Consider the following 21,595-nt stretch of genomic DNA (forward strand, 5'->3'; position numbering starts at 1 on the left):
CAGAGGTGAAAGCATAGGGGTAGCTGCTTTAGTATAATAGCCCCAAACTGGAAGCAGCCCAAATGAACATCAACATGTGAAGGAACAAATAGTGGTGTGGCTGAACAACGGAATCCCGCTCCGCAATAAAAAGGAGTGAACTATTGATACACACAACAATGGATGGATCTCAAAGTAATTATGATGAGTGAAAAGGCAGACAAAAAATTGTACATACTCTAGGATTCCATTTATCTAAAACTCTAGAAAATCCAAACTAATCTGAAGGGACAAAATGCATATTAGTGGCTGGGAGGGAGCAGAAAAGGTTATAAAGGGGCTTGAGGAAACCTCTGGGGGTGATAGACATGTTCACTATCTTGATTGTAGCCATGGTTTCATGGGTTGTACGTGTGTCAAAACTTCCATTTAGGGCGCCTGGGTGGCTCAGTTGGTTAAGCGACTGCCTTCGGCTCAGGTCATGATCCCGGAGTCCCGGGATCGAGTCCCGCATCGGGCTCCCTGCTCAGCAGGGAGTCTGCTTCTCCCTCTGACCCTCTTCCCTCTCGTGTTCTCTATCTCTCATTCTCTCTCTCTGTCACATAAATAAATAAAATCTTAAGAAAAAAAAAAGAAATGCATTAAAAAAAAAAACTTCCATTTATACACTTTAGATGTGTAGTTATTGTACGTCAATTATACCTGAATATAGCTGTTAAAAATATTGACCTGAAAGTTAACTATTGTATTGAATCATTGATAATTAGCAAATAGAACAAACCTTTTACATTTTACATGGTTACAAATGTAACCTTTTACATTTAAATTTTGTCTACTGAGACCTATTAGAGCTTTAAAAAGTAGGACTGTGATAGTTCTGACATAAAACCCAACGGTCCGTTCTAACAGAACCTGACAAAATGGATCCTGCTTGCTTTTACCTCATTCTCTCTGATATTGAAGGCTTCCTTATTTCAACTTCGCAGTGTCCCAAAGTGACTCGGATTAAAGGGTCTCTTAGTTATAATGGCCACCATTAACCGTGCTCTCCACATACTGGCGCCTACTCCTTTCCACTCCTCTGAAAGGTACCTATTCTTATTTCTATTTTGTCCACGAGGAAACAGAGTCCGAGAAAGATTAAAAGTAAGCCCAAGGCCCGGGCTTGTATGTGATTGCAAACCTCAGGGGGTCTGAGTCCAAGAGTGCCTTCCTGCCAACTTTAGTGGTTACAATTTTTGGAGGCTTTCTTCCAATATCGCCGCCTTTCTCAAAGGTAGCTGCATTCAAGGCTTCCCTGAAGGTACAGGGCTCCTAGGGGAGGAGGATTTTGGTAAACCAAACCAAAGACAAGGTGATGGGAGGTGGCTGCGCTACGAGCGCTTAAGGAACTAATTAAAAAGTGATTGTCTCCAAAGCGCTACGAGTCACGACCTGGGATGACGTTGCAGCTAGCTCTGGCACACGAATGCTACTTATCAAGCACTAAGGAGGAGGGAGGGAACAAGCGAGGGCGAGTTCTGCCCGGCGGCTCTGGACACCCTGAGGTCAGCCCCCTGACGCCGGCCCTGCCCATGTCGCTGATGACAGGTTTTCAGCAAACCCCAGCACTGGGAGAGGCTGGGGAACCGCGCAGTCTGCGCTCTGCCTTCGGCGCGAGGTCGAGAAGCCCGGCCCCGCCCACTCCTGGGCCCGCCCCGGCCCCGCCCCGGCCCCGCCCCGGGCTAGCCCCTCCTCCTCCCCGGGCCCGCCCTGCCGGAGCCCCGGGACCGAGAGCGAAGGCGAGCGCTCGGCCTCTCGGCCTCTCGGCGCTCGCTTGCTTGGGCCTGGCCAGGCCCGCGCCGGCAGCGCAGCCGGAGTCTCGGCGCTAGCTGGACCGGGCCCGCCAGGCGGCATGGAGGGGCCGCCCGCGGGCGGGGACGTCTCCTTGCACAACTTCAGCGCGAGGCTGTGGGAGCAGCTCGTCCACTTCCATGTCATGCGGCTGACGGACTCGCTCTTCCTGTGGGTGGGAGCCACGCCGCACCTGCGCAACCTCGCAGTGGCCATGTGCAACCGCTACGTGAGTGCAGGTCGGGGCGGGGGCGAGGGGGAGGGCGGAGAGGGCCAGCGAACGCGGTCGGGGAGGTCCTGAAGGGGGCTGGGGCTGGGGTGGGGGGGAGAGGACGGGGGACGCGGCGGGGGAGGCCGGGCGGGCATGGGGGGTGGAGGCCCAAGGGAGAGGGCCGGTGTGGGGGCGGGGGCTGGGACGGAGGGTAACCGAGGGTCCCGGAACAAGTGGGGTACCGGAGGGGGTTCCGGCCCCCTAGGTGCGTGCGCGTGGCCCTCAGGTTTTTCCTGGGCCCAGGGGTCTGGGGGCTCCCCGGAACGCTTACTATGGTGTTTTAGGGAACCGGGGTCCGGTCCGACCTGCACCACCCGAGGTGAACGGGGTGCGGTCCGGCCGGCGCGTGGGCCCCCAGGCGAGCTCCGCCTCTCCCCACCTCCTCTACCTTTAAGGCGGGCGCCCCACTGCTAGCTCTTCCAGCCCCTCCCTGTAGTTGGTTGTTCAGCGGGGCTCTACCGTGGGACCTCTGCTCTCTGGTCACACTCCTGCCCTGGGGGATGGCATCCACCTCTTAGTTTTCATGCCTTCCCTGTATTGACCACACCGAATTTTCTGTTTCTAGTAGAGACCTCTTTCCTGAATTTTAGACTCCTGTGTTTCCGCCTGAAAGTTTAATAGGCATCTCACACTAGACATATTTAAGACCGAACTCTTAACCTCTTCCCACGGACGTGCTTCTTTCACAGCCATCCCATATCCGTTGTGGAAAATCCATTCAAACTTTGATTACTCTGTCTTCCACTCTCCACGTGGGAGTGTCAGTGAATCTGTAGGCACTGCGGTCCATCAGAACATCGGGGGAATCCAATCAGCATGTGGGGCAACCCCATCAGGTGGAGGCCGTTGGCAGGGTCAGTGAAAGAATTCACCCAAGACAGAGCAAAGGAGACAGCAGGTTATTGAATGCACAGCGGGAAGGAGAGCATGAGAGAGACTGTCTGCCAGGAGGCAGTGTTGTGGAACTGTAGTTAAGGGGGAGGGTGAGGAGGTATGGGAACATGTGGAATGTTCCTCCTTTTTTTTGGTACCTGTTTTGGGGTGTAAGTAACCCATTGGTTAGCTAGGGCTTAGGTGGGTCGCCTAATGGGCCTGCTTGTATTCAGCCAAGGGGTTGGAGGGCACTGTGGGTCCTTCTACTGTACTCAGGTTTCCACTGTTCAAGTTGGTTGCCTCAAAGCGGCCTCTACACACCCATCACCTCCTTTCAGGCCTGCTACCCAGGGCCAAACCTGCAGCATCTCCTTTTCCTTGCCTGATTCCCCCTTTGCTGCCTGTGTTAATTTCTTAGAGCTGCTTGTAGCAAAGTGCCACAAGCTGGGTGGCTTAAACCAACTAAGATTTATTCTCGCACAGTTCAGAAGGCCAGAAGTCTGAAATCAAGGTGTCAGCAGGTCTGGTCCCTCTGGAGGCTCTGAAGGAGAAATGTTCTCATGCCTCTCCCATCATCTGGTGTTGCTGGAAGTCCTTGGCATTCCTTGGCTTAGTTATAATGGCCACCATTAATCAGTCAATGTCACTGGCCTTTTCTGTGTGTCTCTTTCTCTGTGTCTTTACTTGTAAAGACACCAGTCATAATAAGTTAAGGGACCACCCTATTCCATTATGACCTCATCTTAAATTCCAGCTTAATTACATCTGCAGAGACCCTATTTCTAAAAAAAAAAAAGTTACATTCACAGGTGCTAGGGGTTAGGATTTGCACTTACCTTTTTGGAGGACGTGATTCAGCCCACAACACTGCCTTATGGCCAGTTCTCTACGGGGCAGCAGACAGCAATCAGATACTGTCATTCCTCTGCTCCAGACCTTTCAAGAGGTACACTTAGAGCACAGTTCAGAGACTTTACAGTAACTCTTTAGGCTCTGTTACCTGGTAGAGCTCCCCTGCTCCCGCCCTCCTCCTGCCCACTCCTGGCTACTTTAGCACATAGGCGTGTCCCCAGATGTTGCTCCCTCTGCAATTAATTATCAGTATCTGTGGTGGTGGTGGTGGTGGGTGTGGTGGTCGTGAGGTTTGTCCCTTTTATGAGTCTTTGTAACCTTAGTGCCTGACAAGCTGCTCATTAAATTGTTGAGTGAGTGAATGAGGCCTCCCTCAAGGAACTCCAGGTGTGCTAGGGAGGGCTACGAGTAACCTGCTGCCGTAAGGATTGTAATCTCCGAGGGGACCTTGGGATGGTAGGAAATCAGAGGAGTGAGCCATCAGGCAGGATCTGGGCAAAGCTTCAGGAAGGAGACAGCCTCTGAATGGGACTTCTAGATGTCTTCACACATATCCCTCTTCTGCCCTTTCCCTTCTTGCTCTTCTTTCCTGGGCGGCTTTCCTTTTTTTCTTTTCTGGTGGGTACTGGCAGCTGGGCCTTTGGGCAGGTGGCAGTTCCTTCTGTCATTGGAGGAGACGTAGAGGGCCTGCAGGGGCATGAGGTGATGGGTGGGGCTGTGTGTTTGCAGGTTGTGGTACCCTGGAGCCACCTCACCTTCTTTCTTTCCTAGTCCTTAGGCTGTAGTCATAGACAGTGGGTAAGGCTGTGGGTCACATGGGGCACAGCACTACTGATTGGTAAGACCAGGCCTTGCTTCTTTGAATCAGTTTCAGGATTCCTCCTGTGGGCTGCTTTGGCACACTTTGGCAGTCAGACCATTTGGTAGTCATAGCTCCTAGTAGGGTGTATTTCCTCATCTGGAAGCTCACACTCTATCAAGAGCAGGTAGGGAAAGGAAAAGAGGCCAGTCTCAGTTACCAGACCTGTCAGAAGTTCAGTCCTATTCATTGGTCACATTGTATACTTGTACATTTATCTTCCTGCAGCAGAGCACCCACTCTCCAGCTGGAGAGAAATGTGTAGACCATAGCTTAAAGCAGGAAACACAAGATTCCTGTGGAACAGGGCTTGGCAAACCATGGCTTAGGGGCTGGCCTGCCTTCTACTTTTGTAACCAAGTTTTATCGGAACATAGTTCTGCCCATCCATTCAGTAATGTCTGTTGCAGCTTCTGTATTTTGATGGCAGAGGCGAACAGTTAAAACTGGACCTTGTAGTCCATAAAAACTAAACGATTTATCCTCTGGCCCTTCCCAGAGAAAGGTTTTTGGCCCATGCATGGAGGGTGGCACCAAAGGGTCTGTGACGTCTCCCCCTCCTTCCTTCCCCCTCGACCTCCACAGTAAGACAAGACCATATAGAACAAAACCATACCATTGTGCTGCTCTTCCAGCTTGCCTACCTTGCATCACGTGGTCTGTCTGTGGCACTGACAGGCTTTAGAACAAGGATGATATAGGGGCCCTTGTGCTCAGATGATGTAGGACCTGTTGGGCCCACTTGGAGTGGACAGTGGTGCTCCAGCCATGGTAAAACTGTCTTAAGCATGTGTGTGCCTTGGAGACTAGCTGGGCATAGTAAGATTTTGGAAATAATGAGGTACTAAGGGTAACAATATAGGGTTTTTAGTTTTCTTTTTGTTGGGAAATGATCACCTTAAAGTAGATTTTCTGTTTCTAAAAGTTTAACTGTAAATACTGTTAGCATATAGCTGAATATTGAACTTGAAACTTGTAAACAGCAAATTCATTGAGTTCATGTTTTTGTTATCTTTTCAACAGAAAAGCTTGCAGTAAATGCTTTCATTCTTATCTTGTGTTTTTTTGATCATCTCTTATAGACCTGAACAAGTTCTTTCTCCTTTTGAAGTGACTTTGAACCGCTAGGAGGCAAGGAGCAGTCACTGATCTGTGCCCTGCTCACAGTATCTGGCACATAGTAGGTGTTTATTCAGTTTACCTGTCTCTACCTGGACAGTGTGGGGGGAGGGGTGCCCACCCCAGAGCCTCTGGTGGCACATACTTGTTCCTCTAAAAATCTTGCCTCCTGGCAGGGAGGAGTTAAGATGGTGGAGGAATAGGGGCTTGTCATGTCCCTTGAACACAGCTAGTTATCAAATCATTCTGAACACCCAAGAAATATTTAATCTGAGGTCTGAGAGAGCAAAAGCTTAAAGTCTATAAGTAGAAAAGCGACCACCTTTTGGAAGGTAGGAGGTGTGGAGAGTTGACTTAGGGAGATATAACTGGGTACAGAGGCAGGGAGGGACCCTGCTTATGGAGGTTACCACAAAGTATTTTAGCAGCGGAGTGCAAAATCTGAACTTTTAGAAGTCCACTACTGTGGGGCACGTCCCTGGCTCAAAGGTGCTCAGGTGGTGAAGCAGGGCAGAGTGCCAGGAGTGACAGGGTGGTCTGAGGATTCCGTGGGTTGCAGGAAGAATGGGTGGTGCCAAGGTGCTGTGTTGTTCCAAGGCAGAGGAATGGGGATGCTGGCTGAGAGCAGCGGGTCTTGGTTCCGGCTTTCTGCTCTGTTTTGCTATAAACTGCGAACTGCTGTGTGGTGGTGAGACTGCTTTCCTGGGATGGGCGGCAAACTGCAAAAGCGTGGGGAGACCCTCCCCCAGAGGAACTGTGGGTCAGTGCCATGGGAGTCCCTAAAATTTGGAGTCTTGAAACTAAGTCATGTGCCTGAGATAAAAAAGCTTGGATACAGGCAGGGTGAGTGCAGGGTTCTGATGGAAACTGGGGGAACATGAGGGGTGATTGGTTGCTCTTCCATGAGGGCTCAGTGAAGAGTAGGAGTGTGAACCGTCAGCTCCAGGGCTAGTGCACAGGTTGCCGCCATGTTCATCCTGCCCATCAGCATGGAAAGCCTTCAGGGAGCAAGATGCACCACCTAGCGGAGGCTGGTCCGCTTACACCAAGCACTGTTCCCCTGAGCCCGGGAGGCCCATTTCCACTAGGGCCAGCCACCTGAGAATCAGCCCAGCAGGACCCTCCCCCAAGAAGACTAGCACAAACAACGGGCTGGTACCAAGTCTACTAATCCTAGAGTGCTGCAAAGCTTCAGCTCTAGGGGAAATAGGATCTAGCTTCCTTTTTACTTTTACGCTTTGTTTTTTTATTATTCATTTATTTTCTTTTTTCTGTTCCTTTTATTATTATTTTTTAACTTATATATTTTAATATTTTTTATTTTTTTGTTTTTATTTTATTTTATTTTACTTCTTTATTTTTAAAGTTTTGGATCTAGATTCTTTTAACAAGCAGACTAAAACACACCCAAGATTACTTTTTTGGGTATTTTTTCTTTGTTTTTTGTTTTTTTATTTGTTTTTTCTGTCTTTTCTGGACAAAATGACAAGATGCAGGAATTCACCCCAAAAGAACAAGAAGTAGAACCCATGGACAGGGATTTCATCAATACAGATATAAGTAAGATGTCTGAACTAGAATTTAAAACAGTAATCATAAGGATAATACTAGCTGGGCTTTAAGAAAGCATAAAAGACACAAGAGAATCCCTTATTGCAGAGATAAAAGAACTAAAATCTAGTCAGACTGAAATTAAAAATGCTATAACCAAGATGCAAACACCAAAGGAGGTCATAAAAATGAGGATGGATGAAGCAGAGGAGTGAATCAGTGATATAGAAGGTAAAATTATGGAAGATAATGGAGATGAAAAGAAGAGGGAAAGAAAGGTAATGGAACACAACGGTAGACTTAGGGAAGTCAGCGACTTATTAAAACGTCTTAACATTCGAATCATGGGAGTCCCAGAAGATGAAGAGAGAGAAAAAGAGGCAGAAGGTTTATTCAAACAAATTATAGCTGAAATTCCCTAAACTGGGGAAGAACACAGACATCAAAATCCAAGAAGCACAGAGAACTCCCATTAAATTCAACAAAAGCTGACCATCAGCAAGGCATAGCATAGTCAGACTCACAAAATACACAGACAGGGAAAGAATCCTGAAAGCAGCAAGAGAAAAAAAATTTCCTTAACTTACAAAGGAAAACAGATTAGATTCGCAGCAGATCTGTCCACAGAAACTTGGTAGGCCAGAAGAGAGTGGTAGGATATCTTCAACACGCTAAATGGGAAAAATATTCAGCCAAGAACTCTTTATCCAGCAAAGCTGTCACTCAGAATAGGAGAGAGAGTCTCCCAGACAAACAAAAACTAAAGGAGTTTGTGACCACTGAACAAGCCCTGCAAGAAATTTTAAGGGGGACTCTTCAAGTGGAGAAAAAAAAGACCAAAGGCAACAAAGATTAGAAAGGACCAGAGAACATCACTAGAAACATCAACTCTGTAGGTAACACAGTGGCACTAAATTCATATCTTTCAATAATCATTCTGAATGTAAATAGACTAAATGCCCTAATCAAAAGACATACAGTATGAGAATGGATAAAAAACAAAACAAGATCCATCTATATGTTGCCTATAAGACACTCATTTTAAACCTAAAGACACCTGCAGATTGAAAGTGAGGGGATGGAGAACCATCTATCATGCTAATGGATATCAAAAGAAAGCCAGGGTAGCCATACTTATATTAGAAAAATTAGATTTTAAAACAAAGACTGTATCAAGAGAGAAAAAGAGCATTATATCATAATTAAGGGGTCTATCCATCAACAAGATCTAACAATTGTAAATATTTATGCCCCCAACTCGGGAGCACCCAAATATACAAATCAATTAATAATAAATATAAACTCATTGATAATAATACAATAATAGTAGGGGACTTTAACACCCCATTCACAGCAATGGACAGATCGTCTAAGCAGAAATCAACAAGGAAACAGTTGTTTTGAATGACACACTGGACCAGATGGACTTAACGGATATATTCAGAACGTTTCATCCTAAAGCAGCAGAATACACATTCTTTTTGAGTGCACATGGAACATTCTCCAGAATAGATCACATACTGGGTCACAAATCAGCCCTCAACAAGTACAAAAAAGATCGAGATCATACCATGCATATTTTCAGACCACAACTCTCTGAACTTGAAGTCAACCACAAGAAAAAATTTGGAAAGACCTCAAATACATGGAGTCTAAAGAGCATCCTACTAAGGAATGAATGGGTTAACCAGGAAATTAAAGAAGTAATTTAAAAAAAAATACATGGAAGCAAATGAAAATCAAAACACGACAGTCTAAAACCTTTGGGATGCAGCAAAGGCAGTTCTAAGAGGGAAGTATATTGCAATACAGGTCTACCTCAAGAAGCAAGAAAAGTTTTAAATAACACAGTTTAACCTTACACCTAAAGGACCTAGAAAAGGAAGAGCAAATAAAGCCTAAAGCCAGCAGAAGAAGGGAAATCATAAAGATTAGAGCAGAAATAAATGATACAGAAACAAACAAAAAACCAGTAGAACAGATTAACAAAACTAAGAGCTGGTTCTTTGAAGGAATGTATAAAATTGATAACCCCCTAGCCAGACCTGTCAAAAAAGAGAAAGGACCCAAATAGGTAAGTTCACAAATGAAAGAGGAGAGATCACAACCAATACCATGGAAACACAAACAATTGTAAGAGAATACTATGAAAAAATTCTATGCCAACAAACTGGGCAATCTGGAAGAAATGGACAATTTCCTAGAAACTTACTACCAAAACTGAAGCAGAAAGAAATAGAAAATTTGAACAAAACCATAACCAGCAAAGAAATTGAATCAGTAATCAAAAATCTCCCAACAAACAAAAGTCCTGGGCCACGTGGCTTCCCAGGGGAATTTTACCAAACATTTAAAGAGGAGTTAATACCCGTTCTTCTCAGATTGTTCCAAAAAATAGAAATGGAAGGAGAACTTGTGAACTCATTCTACAAAGCCAGCATTACCTTGATTCCAAAACCAGACAAACACCCCACTAAAAAGAATTACAGGCCAATATCCTTGATGAACATGGATGCAAAAATTCTCAACAAAATACTAGCAAATTGAATTCAACAGTACATTAAAAGAATTATTCACCATGATCAAGTGGGATTTATTCCTGGGCTCCAGGGGTGGTTCAGTATTTGCAGATCAATCAGTGTGATACACCACGTTAATAAAAGAAAGGGTAAGAACCTATCAAAGGATAAGATCCTGTCAATAGTTGCAGAAGCATTTGACAAAGCACAGCATCCATTCTTTTTTTTTTTAATGATTTTTTTTTTAAAGATTTATTTATTTGAGAGAGAGAGAATGAGAGATAGAGAGCACGAGAGGGAAGAGGGTCAGAGGGAGAAGCAGACTCCCTGCCGAGTAGGGAGTCCGATGCGGAACTCGATCCCGGGACTCCAGAATCATGACCTGAGCCGAAGGCAGTCGCTCAACCAACTGAGCCACCCAGGCACCTGCACAGCATCCATTCTTGATAAAAACCCTCAACAAAGTAGGGATAGATGGAACATACCTCAACATTATAAAGGCCATATATGAAGGACCCACAGCTAATGTCATCCTCAAAGGGGAAAAACTGAGAGCCTTTCCCTATGGTCAGGAATAAGACAAGGATGTCCACTCTCACCATTACTGTTTAACGTAGTACTGGAAGTCTTAGCCTCAGCAATCACACAATAAAAAGAAATCAAAGGCATCCAAACCAGCAAGGAAGAAGTCAAACTTTGACTTTGCAGACGACATGATACTCTATGTAGAAAATGTGAAAGACTCCACCAAAAAATTGCTAGAACTGATAACATGAATTCAGCAAAGTTGCAGGATATAAAATTAATGTGGAGAAGTCTGTTGAATTTCTAAACAATGACGAAGCAGCAGCAAAAGAATTCAAGGAATTGATCCCATTTGCAACTGCACCAAAAACAATAAGATGCCTAGGAACAAACCTAACTAAAGAGGTAAAAGATCTGTACTCTGGAAACTCTAGAACACTTACAAAAGAAATTGAAGATGACACAAAGAAATTGAAGATGACACAAAGAAATGGAAAAGCATTCCAAGCTCATGGATTGGAAAAACAAACATTGTTAAAATGTCTGTACTACCCAAAGCAATCTACACATTTAATGCAATCCCTATCAAAATACCACCAGCATTTTTCACAGAGCTAGAACAAGCAATCCTAAAATTTGTATGGAACCACAAAAGAACCCGAACAACCAAAGCAATACTGAAAAAGAAAAATAAAACTGGAGGCATCATAATGTCAGACTTCAAGCTGTATTACAAAGCTCTAATCATCAAGACAGTATGGTACTGGGATAAAAACAGTCACGTAGATCAATGGCACAGAATAGAGAACCCAGAAATGGACCCACAACTATATCGTCAACTAATCTTCTACAAAGTAGGAAAGAATATCCAACGGAAAAAAGTCTCTTCAACAAATGGTGTTGGGAAAACTGGACAGCAATACGCAGAGGAATGAAACTGGACCACTTTCTTAACACCATACACAAAAATAAATTCAAAATGGATGAAAGACCTAAATGTGAGATAGGAAACCATCAACATCCTAGAGGAGAACACAGGCAGCAACCTCCCTGACCTCGGCCATAGCAACTTCTTATAGACGCAGCTGCAGGCAACTGAAACAAAAGCAAAAATGAACTTTTGGGACTTCATCAAAATAAAAAGCTGCACTGCAAAAGAAAACTAAAAGGTAGCCTATGATTGGGAGAAGATATTTGCAAATGACATATCTGATAAAGGGTTAGTATCCAAGATCTATAAAGAATTTATCAAACTCAACACCCCCCCCCCAAAAATAATCCATTCAAGAAATGGGCGGAATACATGAATAGACATTTGTCCAAAGAAGATATCCAGATGGCTAAGAGACATGTGAAAAGATGCTCGGTGTCACTTATTATCAGGGAAATACAAATCAAAACCATGATGAGATACCACCTCACACCTGTCAGAATGGCTAAAATTAACAAGACAAGAGGCAACAGGTATTGGCGAGGATGTGGAGAAAGGGGAACCCTCTTAAGCTGCTGGTGGGAATGCAAACTGGTGCAGCCACTCTGGAGAACAGTATGGAGGTTCCTCAAAGAATTAAAAATAGAGCTACCCTATGATCCAGCAATTGTACTACTAGAGATACTACTAGCAATACAGATTCAAAGGGATACATGCCCCCTGATGTTTATTGCAGCATTATCAACAATAGCCAAACTATGGAGAACCCAAATGTCCATTGACGGACGAATGGATAAAGATGTGGTACATACATACAATGGAATATTACTTAGCCATTAAAAGGAATGAGATCTTGCCATTTGCAATGACGTGGATGGAGCTCGAGTATATTATGCTAACTGAAATAAGTCAGAGAAAGACAAATACCATATGATCTCATGCATGGGTGGAATTTATGAAAGAAAACAGATGAACATACATTATGGAAAGAGGGGGGGAAGGAAAGAGGAAACAAACCATAAGAGACTCTTAACGATCAAGAACAAACTGAGGGTTGATGGAGGGAGGTCGGCGGGGGATGGGCTAGGTGGGTGATGGGTATTAAGGAGGGCACTTGTTGTGGTGAGCACTGGGTGTAAATGATGAATCACTAAATTCTACTCCTGAAACCAATATCGCACTGTGTGTTAACTAAAATATAAATTAAAAAAATAAATATAATTAAATTAAAAAAAGAGAAAGGCAAAAAAAAAAAATCTTGACTCTATACTGAGTGCTGTTTGTTTTAGAAGGCTAGTATTTTGATAAAAGTAATTTTGACCATATTGTAAGTTAGTTGAGTTTTTTTTCTCTTCAGCTAGGAATTTTGATGGTAAGGGGGATTACTTCCATAGTAATTGGAGGTCAGATTTCTTCTATATTTCAAAAGGGCCACATTTATTTCTTTAGTTTTACTGCTTATCTGAAATGAGGATTGGTCAAACATACTCTGATGTTCCTATTTTCCTTATTTGGACACTGATGGCTGGTGCCCTAGGACCCTTGCTGAGCTTGCAGAGCCCAGATACCTTCAGGGGAATGGAGTTGTGTGTTCTCTTTACAGGCCCAGATGAGGAGATAGGCATCCTGCCCTGTGGGCTCATGGCTAACTTGCGGGTGAGAGGGACCCAGGGGCACTTGGCACCTAGACTCTGTGATTAGCTTTCTTCCTGCTGTGCCCTTAATGGTCTTGTTGGCTTCCCTCTTGGTTATAATGTGGCCTTTCAGCATGCTTTGGAGTTACCAACACTGAAACAAGCCTTTTATGTAAAATAAGTCTTAGAACTTGCTAACAGCTCTATGATGCCAGTTTCCGCGACCGGTCTTCCTCTGTCCCAGCTGTCTGACCTCATGTGCAGCGGAGGGTCAGCCCACCTGGCCGTCTACACAGATGCCAGGGCTTCCTTCTCTCGGTAAATGTGTCCAACCTCCCAGAACCTGCCACTGCCACACTCAGGAGGAATCCGAAGCCACAGAAGCTTGGCCGATGGAAAAGCAGCATTGTGTTCTTTGTTTTCCTTTTAGGATTCCATCCCTGTGTCTACCTCCCTCCTCGGAGACACTTCTGACACCACTTCCACTGGCCTTGCCCGGCGCTTAGGTACGTACCTGCGGCTGGGGCTGCAGGAGCAGCCAGATGGGGAGCTCGCTGTTTCAGGGACCCACAAGGCCAGGCCCTGGAGAAGGAAAGCATCCTTATACTGAGAGAGAAGCACAGACCTTTGTACGTTGGGTCTTCTTTAAGGAGGGCTTGTCTCTGTCCATGACCCTGACCACTGCCTCAGCCGGCATGTTCTTGAGGGGCTCCCACGGCCTGCTGTGCAGGCCGGTGAGTGACAGGGTGACTCAGTTCCCTCCTGGAAGCGCATTACCACCTCCTGGAAAGAGAGTGAGAGTGATGCCCAGTGCCCATCAGGCAGTGGCTCGGGGTCGCCTCCTGGTGGTGCAGCAGAGCCTGCGCAGGAGGACTGTCCTTCAGTGTCCATGTGATGTCGTGCAGAGCTGGCTGGAGGGGAGGCGGGCCTGACCTGAGTATGGTGTAGACGGTGGTAAGCAAGAGCGGGAGGTTGAAGGCTCCACTGTCTTCTTGTGCCTGGAACACATACTTCCTGAAAATAGCTCGGTAGTTGAGGACGGCTGTGTCCTGCCCCTGCCAGTGTGCAGGGCGCCTGGGGACTTGGGACAGTGGGGGCAGCCTCTGTCTCCTCCTCGGTCTTAAGAGTGCACCAGTGCTCCTGGCCAGTGCCCTGGATGCGCTGGGCGCTGGGGGTGGAGGCAGGGGAGGCCCGGCCCCTGCTGTTGAGGGGCGGGTAGTTGAGTGGTGCCCACCGTTCGGCCAACCTGATCCCTGCTCAGTGGGCGTTTATATGCCAGTCACTCCAGGCAGTCCCCGCGTGAGCAGCGTGGCCGCACAGTGGAGGCGGACAGGGGAGTCGTGGCCAGGGTGAGGGTGGGTGCTTCTAGACCTGCCACTCTGAGTTCCCTGCGTGCGGACGGCGCAGACCCCGTGGGCGTCTCTAGTGTTACAGGAGCGTCTGCTGGACTTTCTCTTTAGCCCGGCTTTAGAGAAACCTGGCTGGGAACTAGCCGTGCGCTAGTTACCCAACTAGTAAGTTACTTTGGTAATTTCTTATTAGGAAGTAATTTTAAATTTACAGAAAATTTGCAGCAAAGATACAGGGAATTCCTGCCTAGCCTTCACCCAGAGTCCCGGGTGTTATCATTCCCTATGTTGATGTTGTTATTGTTTTCTGAACCACGCGAAAGAGGTTGAAGACGAGATGGCCCTTTGCTCCTCGTGTGCGTCGGCCGGTGTGGAAAGGCTGACATACCGTATCATGCCCTGCCTGGTCAGGGGGAGACACAGGCGTGCTCATGTTTACAGAGCCGGGAAACCGCGGGGATCGCCCTAAAGTGGGAGACGGGTTCTGCTAGAGGAGGCTGGCGGGGGCTCGTTTGCTGCGTCACGAATAAATAGTTGATGCCAGTAAAGTAAGATGGACTCACGGGTGTCCTTGTGATGGGAGCCTAGTAGCACTTTGTGTGCAACAAACTAGTTTGCTTTTTGTTTTGTTTTTTGTATTTTGTTGGTTTTTTTTTTTTAGTTTTGTGCAAATGATTTTTTTAATATTTTTCTTCTCGTGTGGTTTATATCGATTGATTATAATCTGTATAAACGTAGACCAAAAAAAATGTCTTCGCCAACTTCTAAACTCAGATATTGATGAAAGGTCGTCTCCTGCCTGTATCAGCCAAACCTGGCAGCGCTTAGCTGTTGCCCAGCAAGGACAAGCACGCGGAAAGGCTGGGAAAGTCAGTGGTATGATGTGGCTGCTGGCAGTGCTAGAGGGACTGCTGATGCCCGGGTGCTGGGATCATGCCGCCCTGTCCTGTGCTGGTCCTCTCGAGCTTAGGTCTGGACCCTGCAGTTGAAAATGCATCACTTGTCTAGAGGGGCAATGGGAAGAGAGAGGACGTGTCCTGAAACAGTATCCTATATGGAGAATGAAAGCAAGTAGGAAAAGAGAAGTGCTAGTGGGTCCAGAGTAACCCCAGAAGCACTGGAGGGCTTTGGCGTGCATGGGGCGCCCTTACTCTGTGCGCCCTGGAGGGCAGGGCTGGGGCTGCTGGGTGGATGGTGCAGGCAGACACAGTTTTGCTCCCTGTAAGATCCTGTCTTAGCAGGTAGAGTGATTGGAATCAGAGTGGCCTCTCCCTGGGGACAAGGAATTTCCTGCCACTGGACGACAGTAGGCTAAGTGGGCTGTGACTTGACAGTGCCAGCCCCCCTCTCCTCACCTCCCCATGTGACAGGGCCAGCATGGTCATCTGATGTCTGCGGGGAGTAGGAGTTGGCACTTGCCCCGTGTGGGGGGGGGGGACGCTGAAGGAGGGGGCCCCAGCACTGGTGTGGTCGGTACTGAACTGGTTTAATTAAGGCTTACTGCCCAGTATGTGTTAGGATTCTGGGCATGTGACTGGGCTTGATTTTTGTAGTTGGAGGAGCACACTTCAACTATTATGGTTTTGTAGAAAGGGGCTAACACGCATCTTCAACGTCAAATTGAAGGTCCTACGTTTGTGTGTCTGCACACGCATAGACACGTGTGTGTGTTATGTAAATGTAAATGTACAGACATGTAGGATTATCTCTGGGAAGGGAATGGAATTCCTAGAGAGGGTGGTACTGAAGGAGAACTTAAATATTTTATTTTAATTACTTTATTATTGTCTGTATTTTAAAAAAGTAAAAACAAAACAGGCAAACCAACTTTTTAGGTAGAACAGTGGTACTCAACCATTAGGGCTTGGATCCCCTGGAGCGCTTGTGAATCTCTGGCTCGGTTGGTCTGGGGTGGAGCCTGGGAATCTGCATCTCTGACAAGCTCCCAGGTGCTGCTGCTGACCGGGGCCACTCTCGCAGAACCAGTGTTGTGGACAGTGGGAGGGGGTCTGCGTGGCTGCATTTGGAGCCGCTGCCTGGAGGAGCATTAAAAACCAGAACCTTCTTCTCTCCCTGCGACCCCAGTCTCTTTTCCCAGGTATGGTCCTGCTGTCAGGGATGTGTGAGGCACACACAACCTCCAGGCATTTCAGTCACGTCTGTGCCAATGTGTTTTCTCTTTTTAGCCAGGAAGACCAACAAACAGGTGTTTGTCAGCTATAACCTTCAAAACACAGACAGTAACTTCGCCTTACTGGTAGAAAACAGGATCAAGGAAGAAATGGAGGCTTTTCCGGAAAAGTTCTAGCAGAGTGGCAGAAGTGAGGATTTGTAACTTATGTACAATGTACATTGAAATAAATGGATTGAATTTCACTGTTTGTCATTAGGTTAATGTGTTTTCACATTTTGTTTTGCTTTCAAATCTTTTGTTTTGTTTTCAAATCTTCATCTAACTTTCCTTCTTCCGCTCACCAGAGTGTGGGCCAAAAAGCTGCAATCGATGTGCCTGGGAAAGGAGAAGAGCAAAATGGCAGGCAAGAGTGCGTGTGTGGCCACTCAGGAATAGGGAACAGGGGTTAAAATGGGATATTGTTGGGACTGCAGAGGGCTAATCTGATAATCTAGGAAAGGGGTACATGAGTCGTGACCCTGCCGTGTATACTCCTCATTAGAATTAAGGTAGTAAGTCTTTATAAAATATGTGTCAGGTTATCTCCTTCCCGGGCAAGCCCTTCCCTGGCATGGCTGCTCACCGCTGTTCCTGGTGTGTTCTCCCTTGGGCCTGCTCACTGGATTTCTGGACTTGGTGAATCTCTAACTCGTCTGGGCCCTGTTTCCTCACCTGTAAATTGGGAATAAGCTCTCCCTTGCTGGGTTATCGTTAGGACTACATATATATACATGCTTTGCATGATCGAGTAAGCAGCATGGCAATTCAGATGTCAATTATGCTATTTATCTACTTCATTATTATGGATCCAAATGCTTTAGCTCCTCCTGGCTCTTCTTGCTATCATTGTCCTTCTTTTCTCCCAAGTCTCAAGCACCTGCTTTGGTTACCTTTAATCCTTAGGCTTTTTCTGCCTGCCACTTGTAGTGGATTCCAGTCTCGCTAGTTCCACATGCTACACATTTTCTTTCACGCCCTTTCCCAAAAGCCAGTATGTCATGGGCCAGTGGCTCCTAACTTTGGCTTCACATTCGAATCCCTGGGGGTGGCCTTCACAGATTGCCCGTGCCTGGCCCTTGCCCAGAGACTCAGAGGGCCTGGGACCCAGGCTTTGGCAGATTTGAAAAGCTCCCCACGTGCCGCTCAGTACAGGTGAGGTTGAGGACCACTGGCAGAGAACTTCCTAATCTTCAAGGTCCATCTGGACCGCTTTTGTTGTTGGAGGCGGATTGGTTAGGGCCCTGTAACAGGTTCCATGCAGTGGCAAAAGTCTCACTTTGAGCCCGTGGTTAGGCAGCCAGGGGTGGTTACACTCTGGCCAAGACATAAAGGTACTTGAGAGGAGTAGGTCTAGGATTCCAGAAGCTTGCCTCCTCTGCAGACTTGCTGTGCTAACCTCGGAGGCCACGGCCGCCACAGTCGTAACTTGGAAGCACAGTGGGCACCTCTCTAAGAAGAGTAAGTAACACACAATCAGGGCTATGGAGAGGAGTTTGGTATAAATACTTTATTAAAGAAATAGTGTTTTCTTGTTAAAAAATACTACATTAAAGAAGAGAGTTTTGGGTTATCAGAACTTCCTCACAGAATCACAGTGTAAGAGAGTCCTTTCTTGACCTCTCTAGGAGCTGTCAGGCCGTGGGTTAGCAGGACGTCAATACACATGAGAAAAGAACTCTTCAGTTCGCTGATGGCCCCCGCTTCTCAGGTGGTCTGCGAACATCACCAAGGGAACAGTTTGCGTGCAATCCGATCTCTGCCTCTACTTGCCTTTAAGACCAGGACCCTGCAAGCGAGGTGAGAGGCCACCTGCTGTCCCCTCAGGCTGAGAGCAAAGACCCGGTTTACAGAGGCGCTAAAGTAGGGACAGTGAGAGCTCCATAAACAGGTAGAGTTTTTATTACTTGTAGTCAATGGTCATGAAATGCCCTTCATTGGATACCATCAGATGAGGTAGGGAAGACATTCCAGTGGAAATTTGTTAATGGGGCAACATTTTTTATTTCTGTACATTTACATACAAATTTTCCCCAAAGGTACAACAGATGTGACATCATGCAGACGTTTAGCTTTGAAAGACAGTTCAGAACTCGATTTAGGCTTGTGCTATGAATGAGCACCTCCAGAGTAATCCCGGTCGACATGTACAGTAACACGGTTCTTACACAGAAACCTCAAATGAGTGGGGGTTGCCGAAAGGACAGAGGGAGGGAAGTATTCCCCACTAGACATAACACAGTGTACTGCTTTTCCAAAACACACAATACATTAAAGTGAGGTGTTCTTTAAAAGAGTTTAAGTGTGGGCTCCCCCAGCACGTGCGTGTGCCCGCGGGCCCCCAGGGGCGGGCTATGTGATGGTCACACGGGTCACTTAATGGCACTTCAGTCATTTCTTGTTTGGCTCTAGGAAGTGGTAATGTTTGAGTGCAATTACTTCCTTCACGAGGTTTAGTTTTGCTCTCTTTCTGTTGTGTGGCCAAACCAACCTACCAGCCCCCTTCCCCTGGTTGCAAAGGATTCTACTCTTAGAAGACAAAGCATTTAAAACTGTTTCCTATTTGTCTGAGGCGCTACCCTTTAGGGGATGTGGCGTTACTCTTGACTTCTGGAGAAGAACAAAATGAAGAAATATCCAGCCCTGTCTCAGGTGTTCACATTTGTGCATAACTTTTATTGGAAGGGGATCACAGCTCCCTGATAAGCTAGCAGGATGCAGGAGTGGGCGGCGGAGGAAGCTGGAGCTGGGGATGTCTCCCCCCCCGGCAGGAGGGGGTGGGGTGGAGGCAGTGGGGAAGGTGGACTTGAAGTAGCAGGTGCCTGAGAAGTGTTTCCTCACTAAGCACGGAGGCAGCAGGACCGAGGAGTCCACGCACCGCTGACCCCGCGCCAGGGAGCTGGGGCCAGCAGCCCCCTCCTGCGCAGACGGCCCCTCTTGCCTTGCTCGCATGGTTCGGGATCTCCCCGAGCTCAGCCCGCACGGCAGCTTTCCTGCTTCGTCCTCGTCTCATAAAGGCGTTCCTTAAGAGCTTCGGGTGTCCCGAAGCTGAACCAGCAAGAGAGCAGCTCAGCCTAACCCCGCGGCTGCCGCCAGAGAAGAGCTGTGGGACCTCTTTGCCAGGACATCACGGATTGTTGGCGAGTCAGCCGTGTTCACATCTGCTAGACTTTGGTCCCAAGGGCCCGGTCCCCATAGCCAGCTTCTCTTCTAGTCCGGATCACTGAAGTGACAGTGCTGACTGCTGTCTCTGCTGGACTGGTCTTCACAGTTGTCCCATCACATGGAGATCAGAGACCGAGGAACAGGACCTTGTCCGTGCCGTGCCTCGCCTCTGCCCTCCGGGCTAGAGATTAGTGGCGGCTTGCGCCAGCTTCAGGACGGTTCTCACAGAAGGTCCACAAAGGTCCACGTGGCCAGCGAGGGAAGGCGCCCAAGTCCTGGAGGACAGCAAGCGGGCCGTCCTGGCGCCGGGGTGAGGGACGCAGACAGACACCCGGCCGGGTGCAGCCTCGGGGCCCTCGCCGGCTCCTTCCCAAGTGTTCCCCCCACCCCCCGGTGGCCCGGCTGCTGTGCAGGTCCTGTCCTGGGTTGACTGGGTCTTGCCTCCTGGGGGCTTTGTAGTAAGTACTTTAAAAAAGGCAAAAGGTATCCCGCAAGTTTGGCACGTGAAGGCTGCAGAGATGGAAAGGAAGATCTCAGATTGAGGTGAATGCAGACTAACATTGAAACGTGGAACAAAGTGACTTAAAAGCAATGAAGGGAGGTGTGGGTGAGCTGGGCTTGGAGCGGGTGGTGCTGGGGAGTGCCCGCCGGGCGTCTTCCGTCCCAGGCACTGGTGAGGAGACAGTGTGGTTTACTCTGTGAGTTGGCTCACCTCCTCACGGTGTTTGTAGCAAGCCAGTGGGCTCGTACTGGGGTCTGGCAGTTTTGGGGGAGGGTGGTGGGTGGACTGAGAACAGACCGGGTGGAAAGCTGGACGGGGATGAAAGGAAGTTACGTCAACCTCTTTTCTGGCCCTTCTGAGTTCTAGCCGCTGTCCAATGGAAGTCCCCTAATTGCTTCACAGACTCGAGACCACAAGCTCCCTGGAAGAACACAGCTCACAGCAAAGACATGTGTCACAAAGTGTGGAGGTGGACAATTCTAGAAAGAAACCAGGCTGTCCAAAAAATTGGGTGCCTGTGTTGCTACAAGGCAGCGCCTGCCTGCGCCAACGAAGCTTGTTTGTTCGTGGCCCCCTGGGTGTCCTTGAGGAGGCCCTCCAAGTCTCCCGTGACGCGCTCCTCAGGCGCAGAAAGCCTGACCTGGAAAGGCAGGAGGAAGCCTTCACTGTCGGGGACGCAGTGAGGAACACGATGAAAACCCTTGGCTATCGGGGACGGGGTGGGTGTTGAACTTTGGTGAGTTATTGCTTTCTCTCAACTGGTCTTGATGCTTGAAGAGGCCGGAGGTCAGGTGGACTCACCTGTGAGAGCCCCACTCCTCGCCCTCCTCTGCTGATAGAGGTGACAGGAAGCAGGAAGCAGGCCAAGGCAGGGCTGCGTGGGGGAGTGGCTCCCACAAGCTTTGCAGTGTCTCAGCGTGAAGTTGGTGGGAGCTGACAGTCATCCAGGCTGGTGATTTCTATGCGGCATGTGCTCGAGATGTGGGTGACAGGCCACGTCCGGGAGAGGACCCCTCGCTCCTGTGGGTTTGCCTCAGTGGTCTGTGTCAGTTAGTTTCCTATTGGTTTTCAGTTCAGAAAGTAGCCTCGTGTTCAGGCTGTGCTGGCGAGGAAGCTGAGTGTGACAGAGGGGACTTTCCTGCCGGAGCTAAGCCCAGGAAGGAGTATTCCTGATGTTACCGCGCCTCACCTCTCCACACCCTTGCTCGTCGTGAGCTCGGCCAGGCAAACCAGTGTTGGCAGACCGTGGCCTTAGTACCACCCGTTACTTAGGATTTCTGGTGAAATGTGTACACTTTGCCCCAAGGAGCTTCCAGCATCAAGTACAAAAGGATGATCTCGAAGGAAAGACTAAGCTGGTTTTAATGATATTTGGGAGCTGCTTTCCCCCAACACATGGAACAGAAGCTCTTACCTCACAAACACACACACACACACACACACACACACACACACACACACAC

General features: G+C 47.8%; 2 protein-coding genes across 3 annotated transcripts in view; one reads left to right on the top strand and one right to left on the bottom strand.

Annotated features, from left to right (window-relative positions):
• The first annotated feature begins 1,721 nt into the window (after positions 1-1,721).
• On the top strand, positions 1,722-16,671 carry PSMG4 (proteasome assembly chaperone 4). Its single transcript, XM_025891074.2, has 3 exons — positions 1,722-2,041; positions 13,377-13,452; positions 16,482-16,671. Exons 1-3 carry the CDS (start codon positions 1,874-1,876, stop codon positions 16,601-16,603), a joined length of 366 nt encoding a protein of 121 aa, XP_025746859.1. The 5' UTR covers positions 1,722-1,873; the 3' UTR covers positions 16,604-16,671.
• Positions 16,672-18,351: 1,680 nt separating this feature from the next.
• Positions 18,352-21,595, bottom strand: part of SLC22A23 (solute carrier family 22 member 23) — a 172,795-nt gene continuing 169,551 nt past the window's right edge. For both annotated transcript variants that reach the window (XM_025891073.2, XM_073877515.1), the window contains one exon: positions 18,352-21,595. This exon is cut by the window's right edge and continues 974 nt beyond it. The gene's annotated coding sequence lies outside the window, so the exon portion shown is untranslated.

Source organism: Callorhinus ursinus, unplaced genomic scaffold (assembly GCF_003265705.2).
Source record: "Callorhinus ursinus isolate GAN/ISIS: 27379988/994484 unplaced genomic scaffold, GSC_fseal_2.0 scaffold26, whole genome shotgun sequence".
Classification (NCBI taxonomy): Eukaryota; Metazoa; Chordata; class Mammalia; order Carnivora; family Otariidae; genus Callorhinus; species Callorhinus ursinus.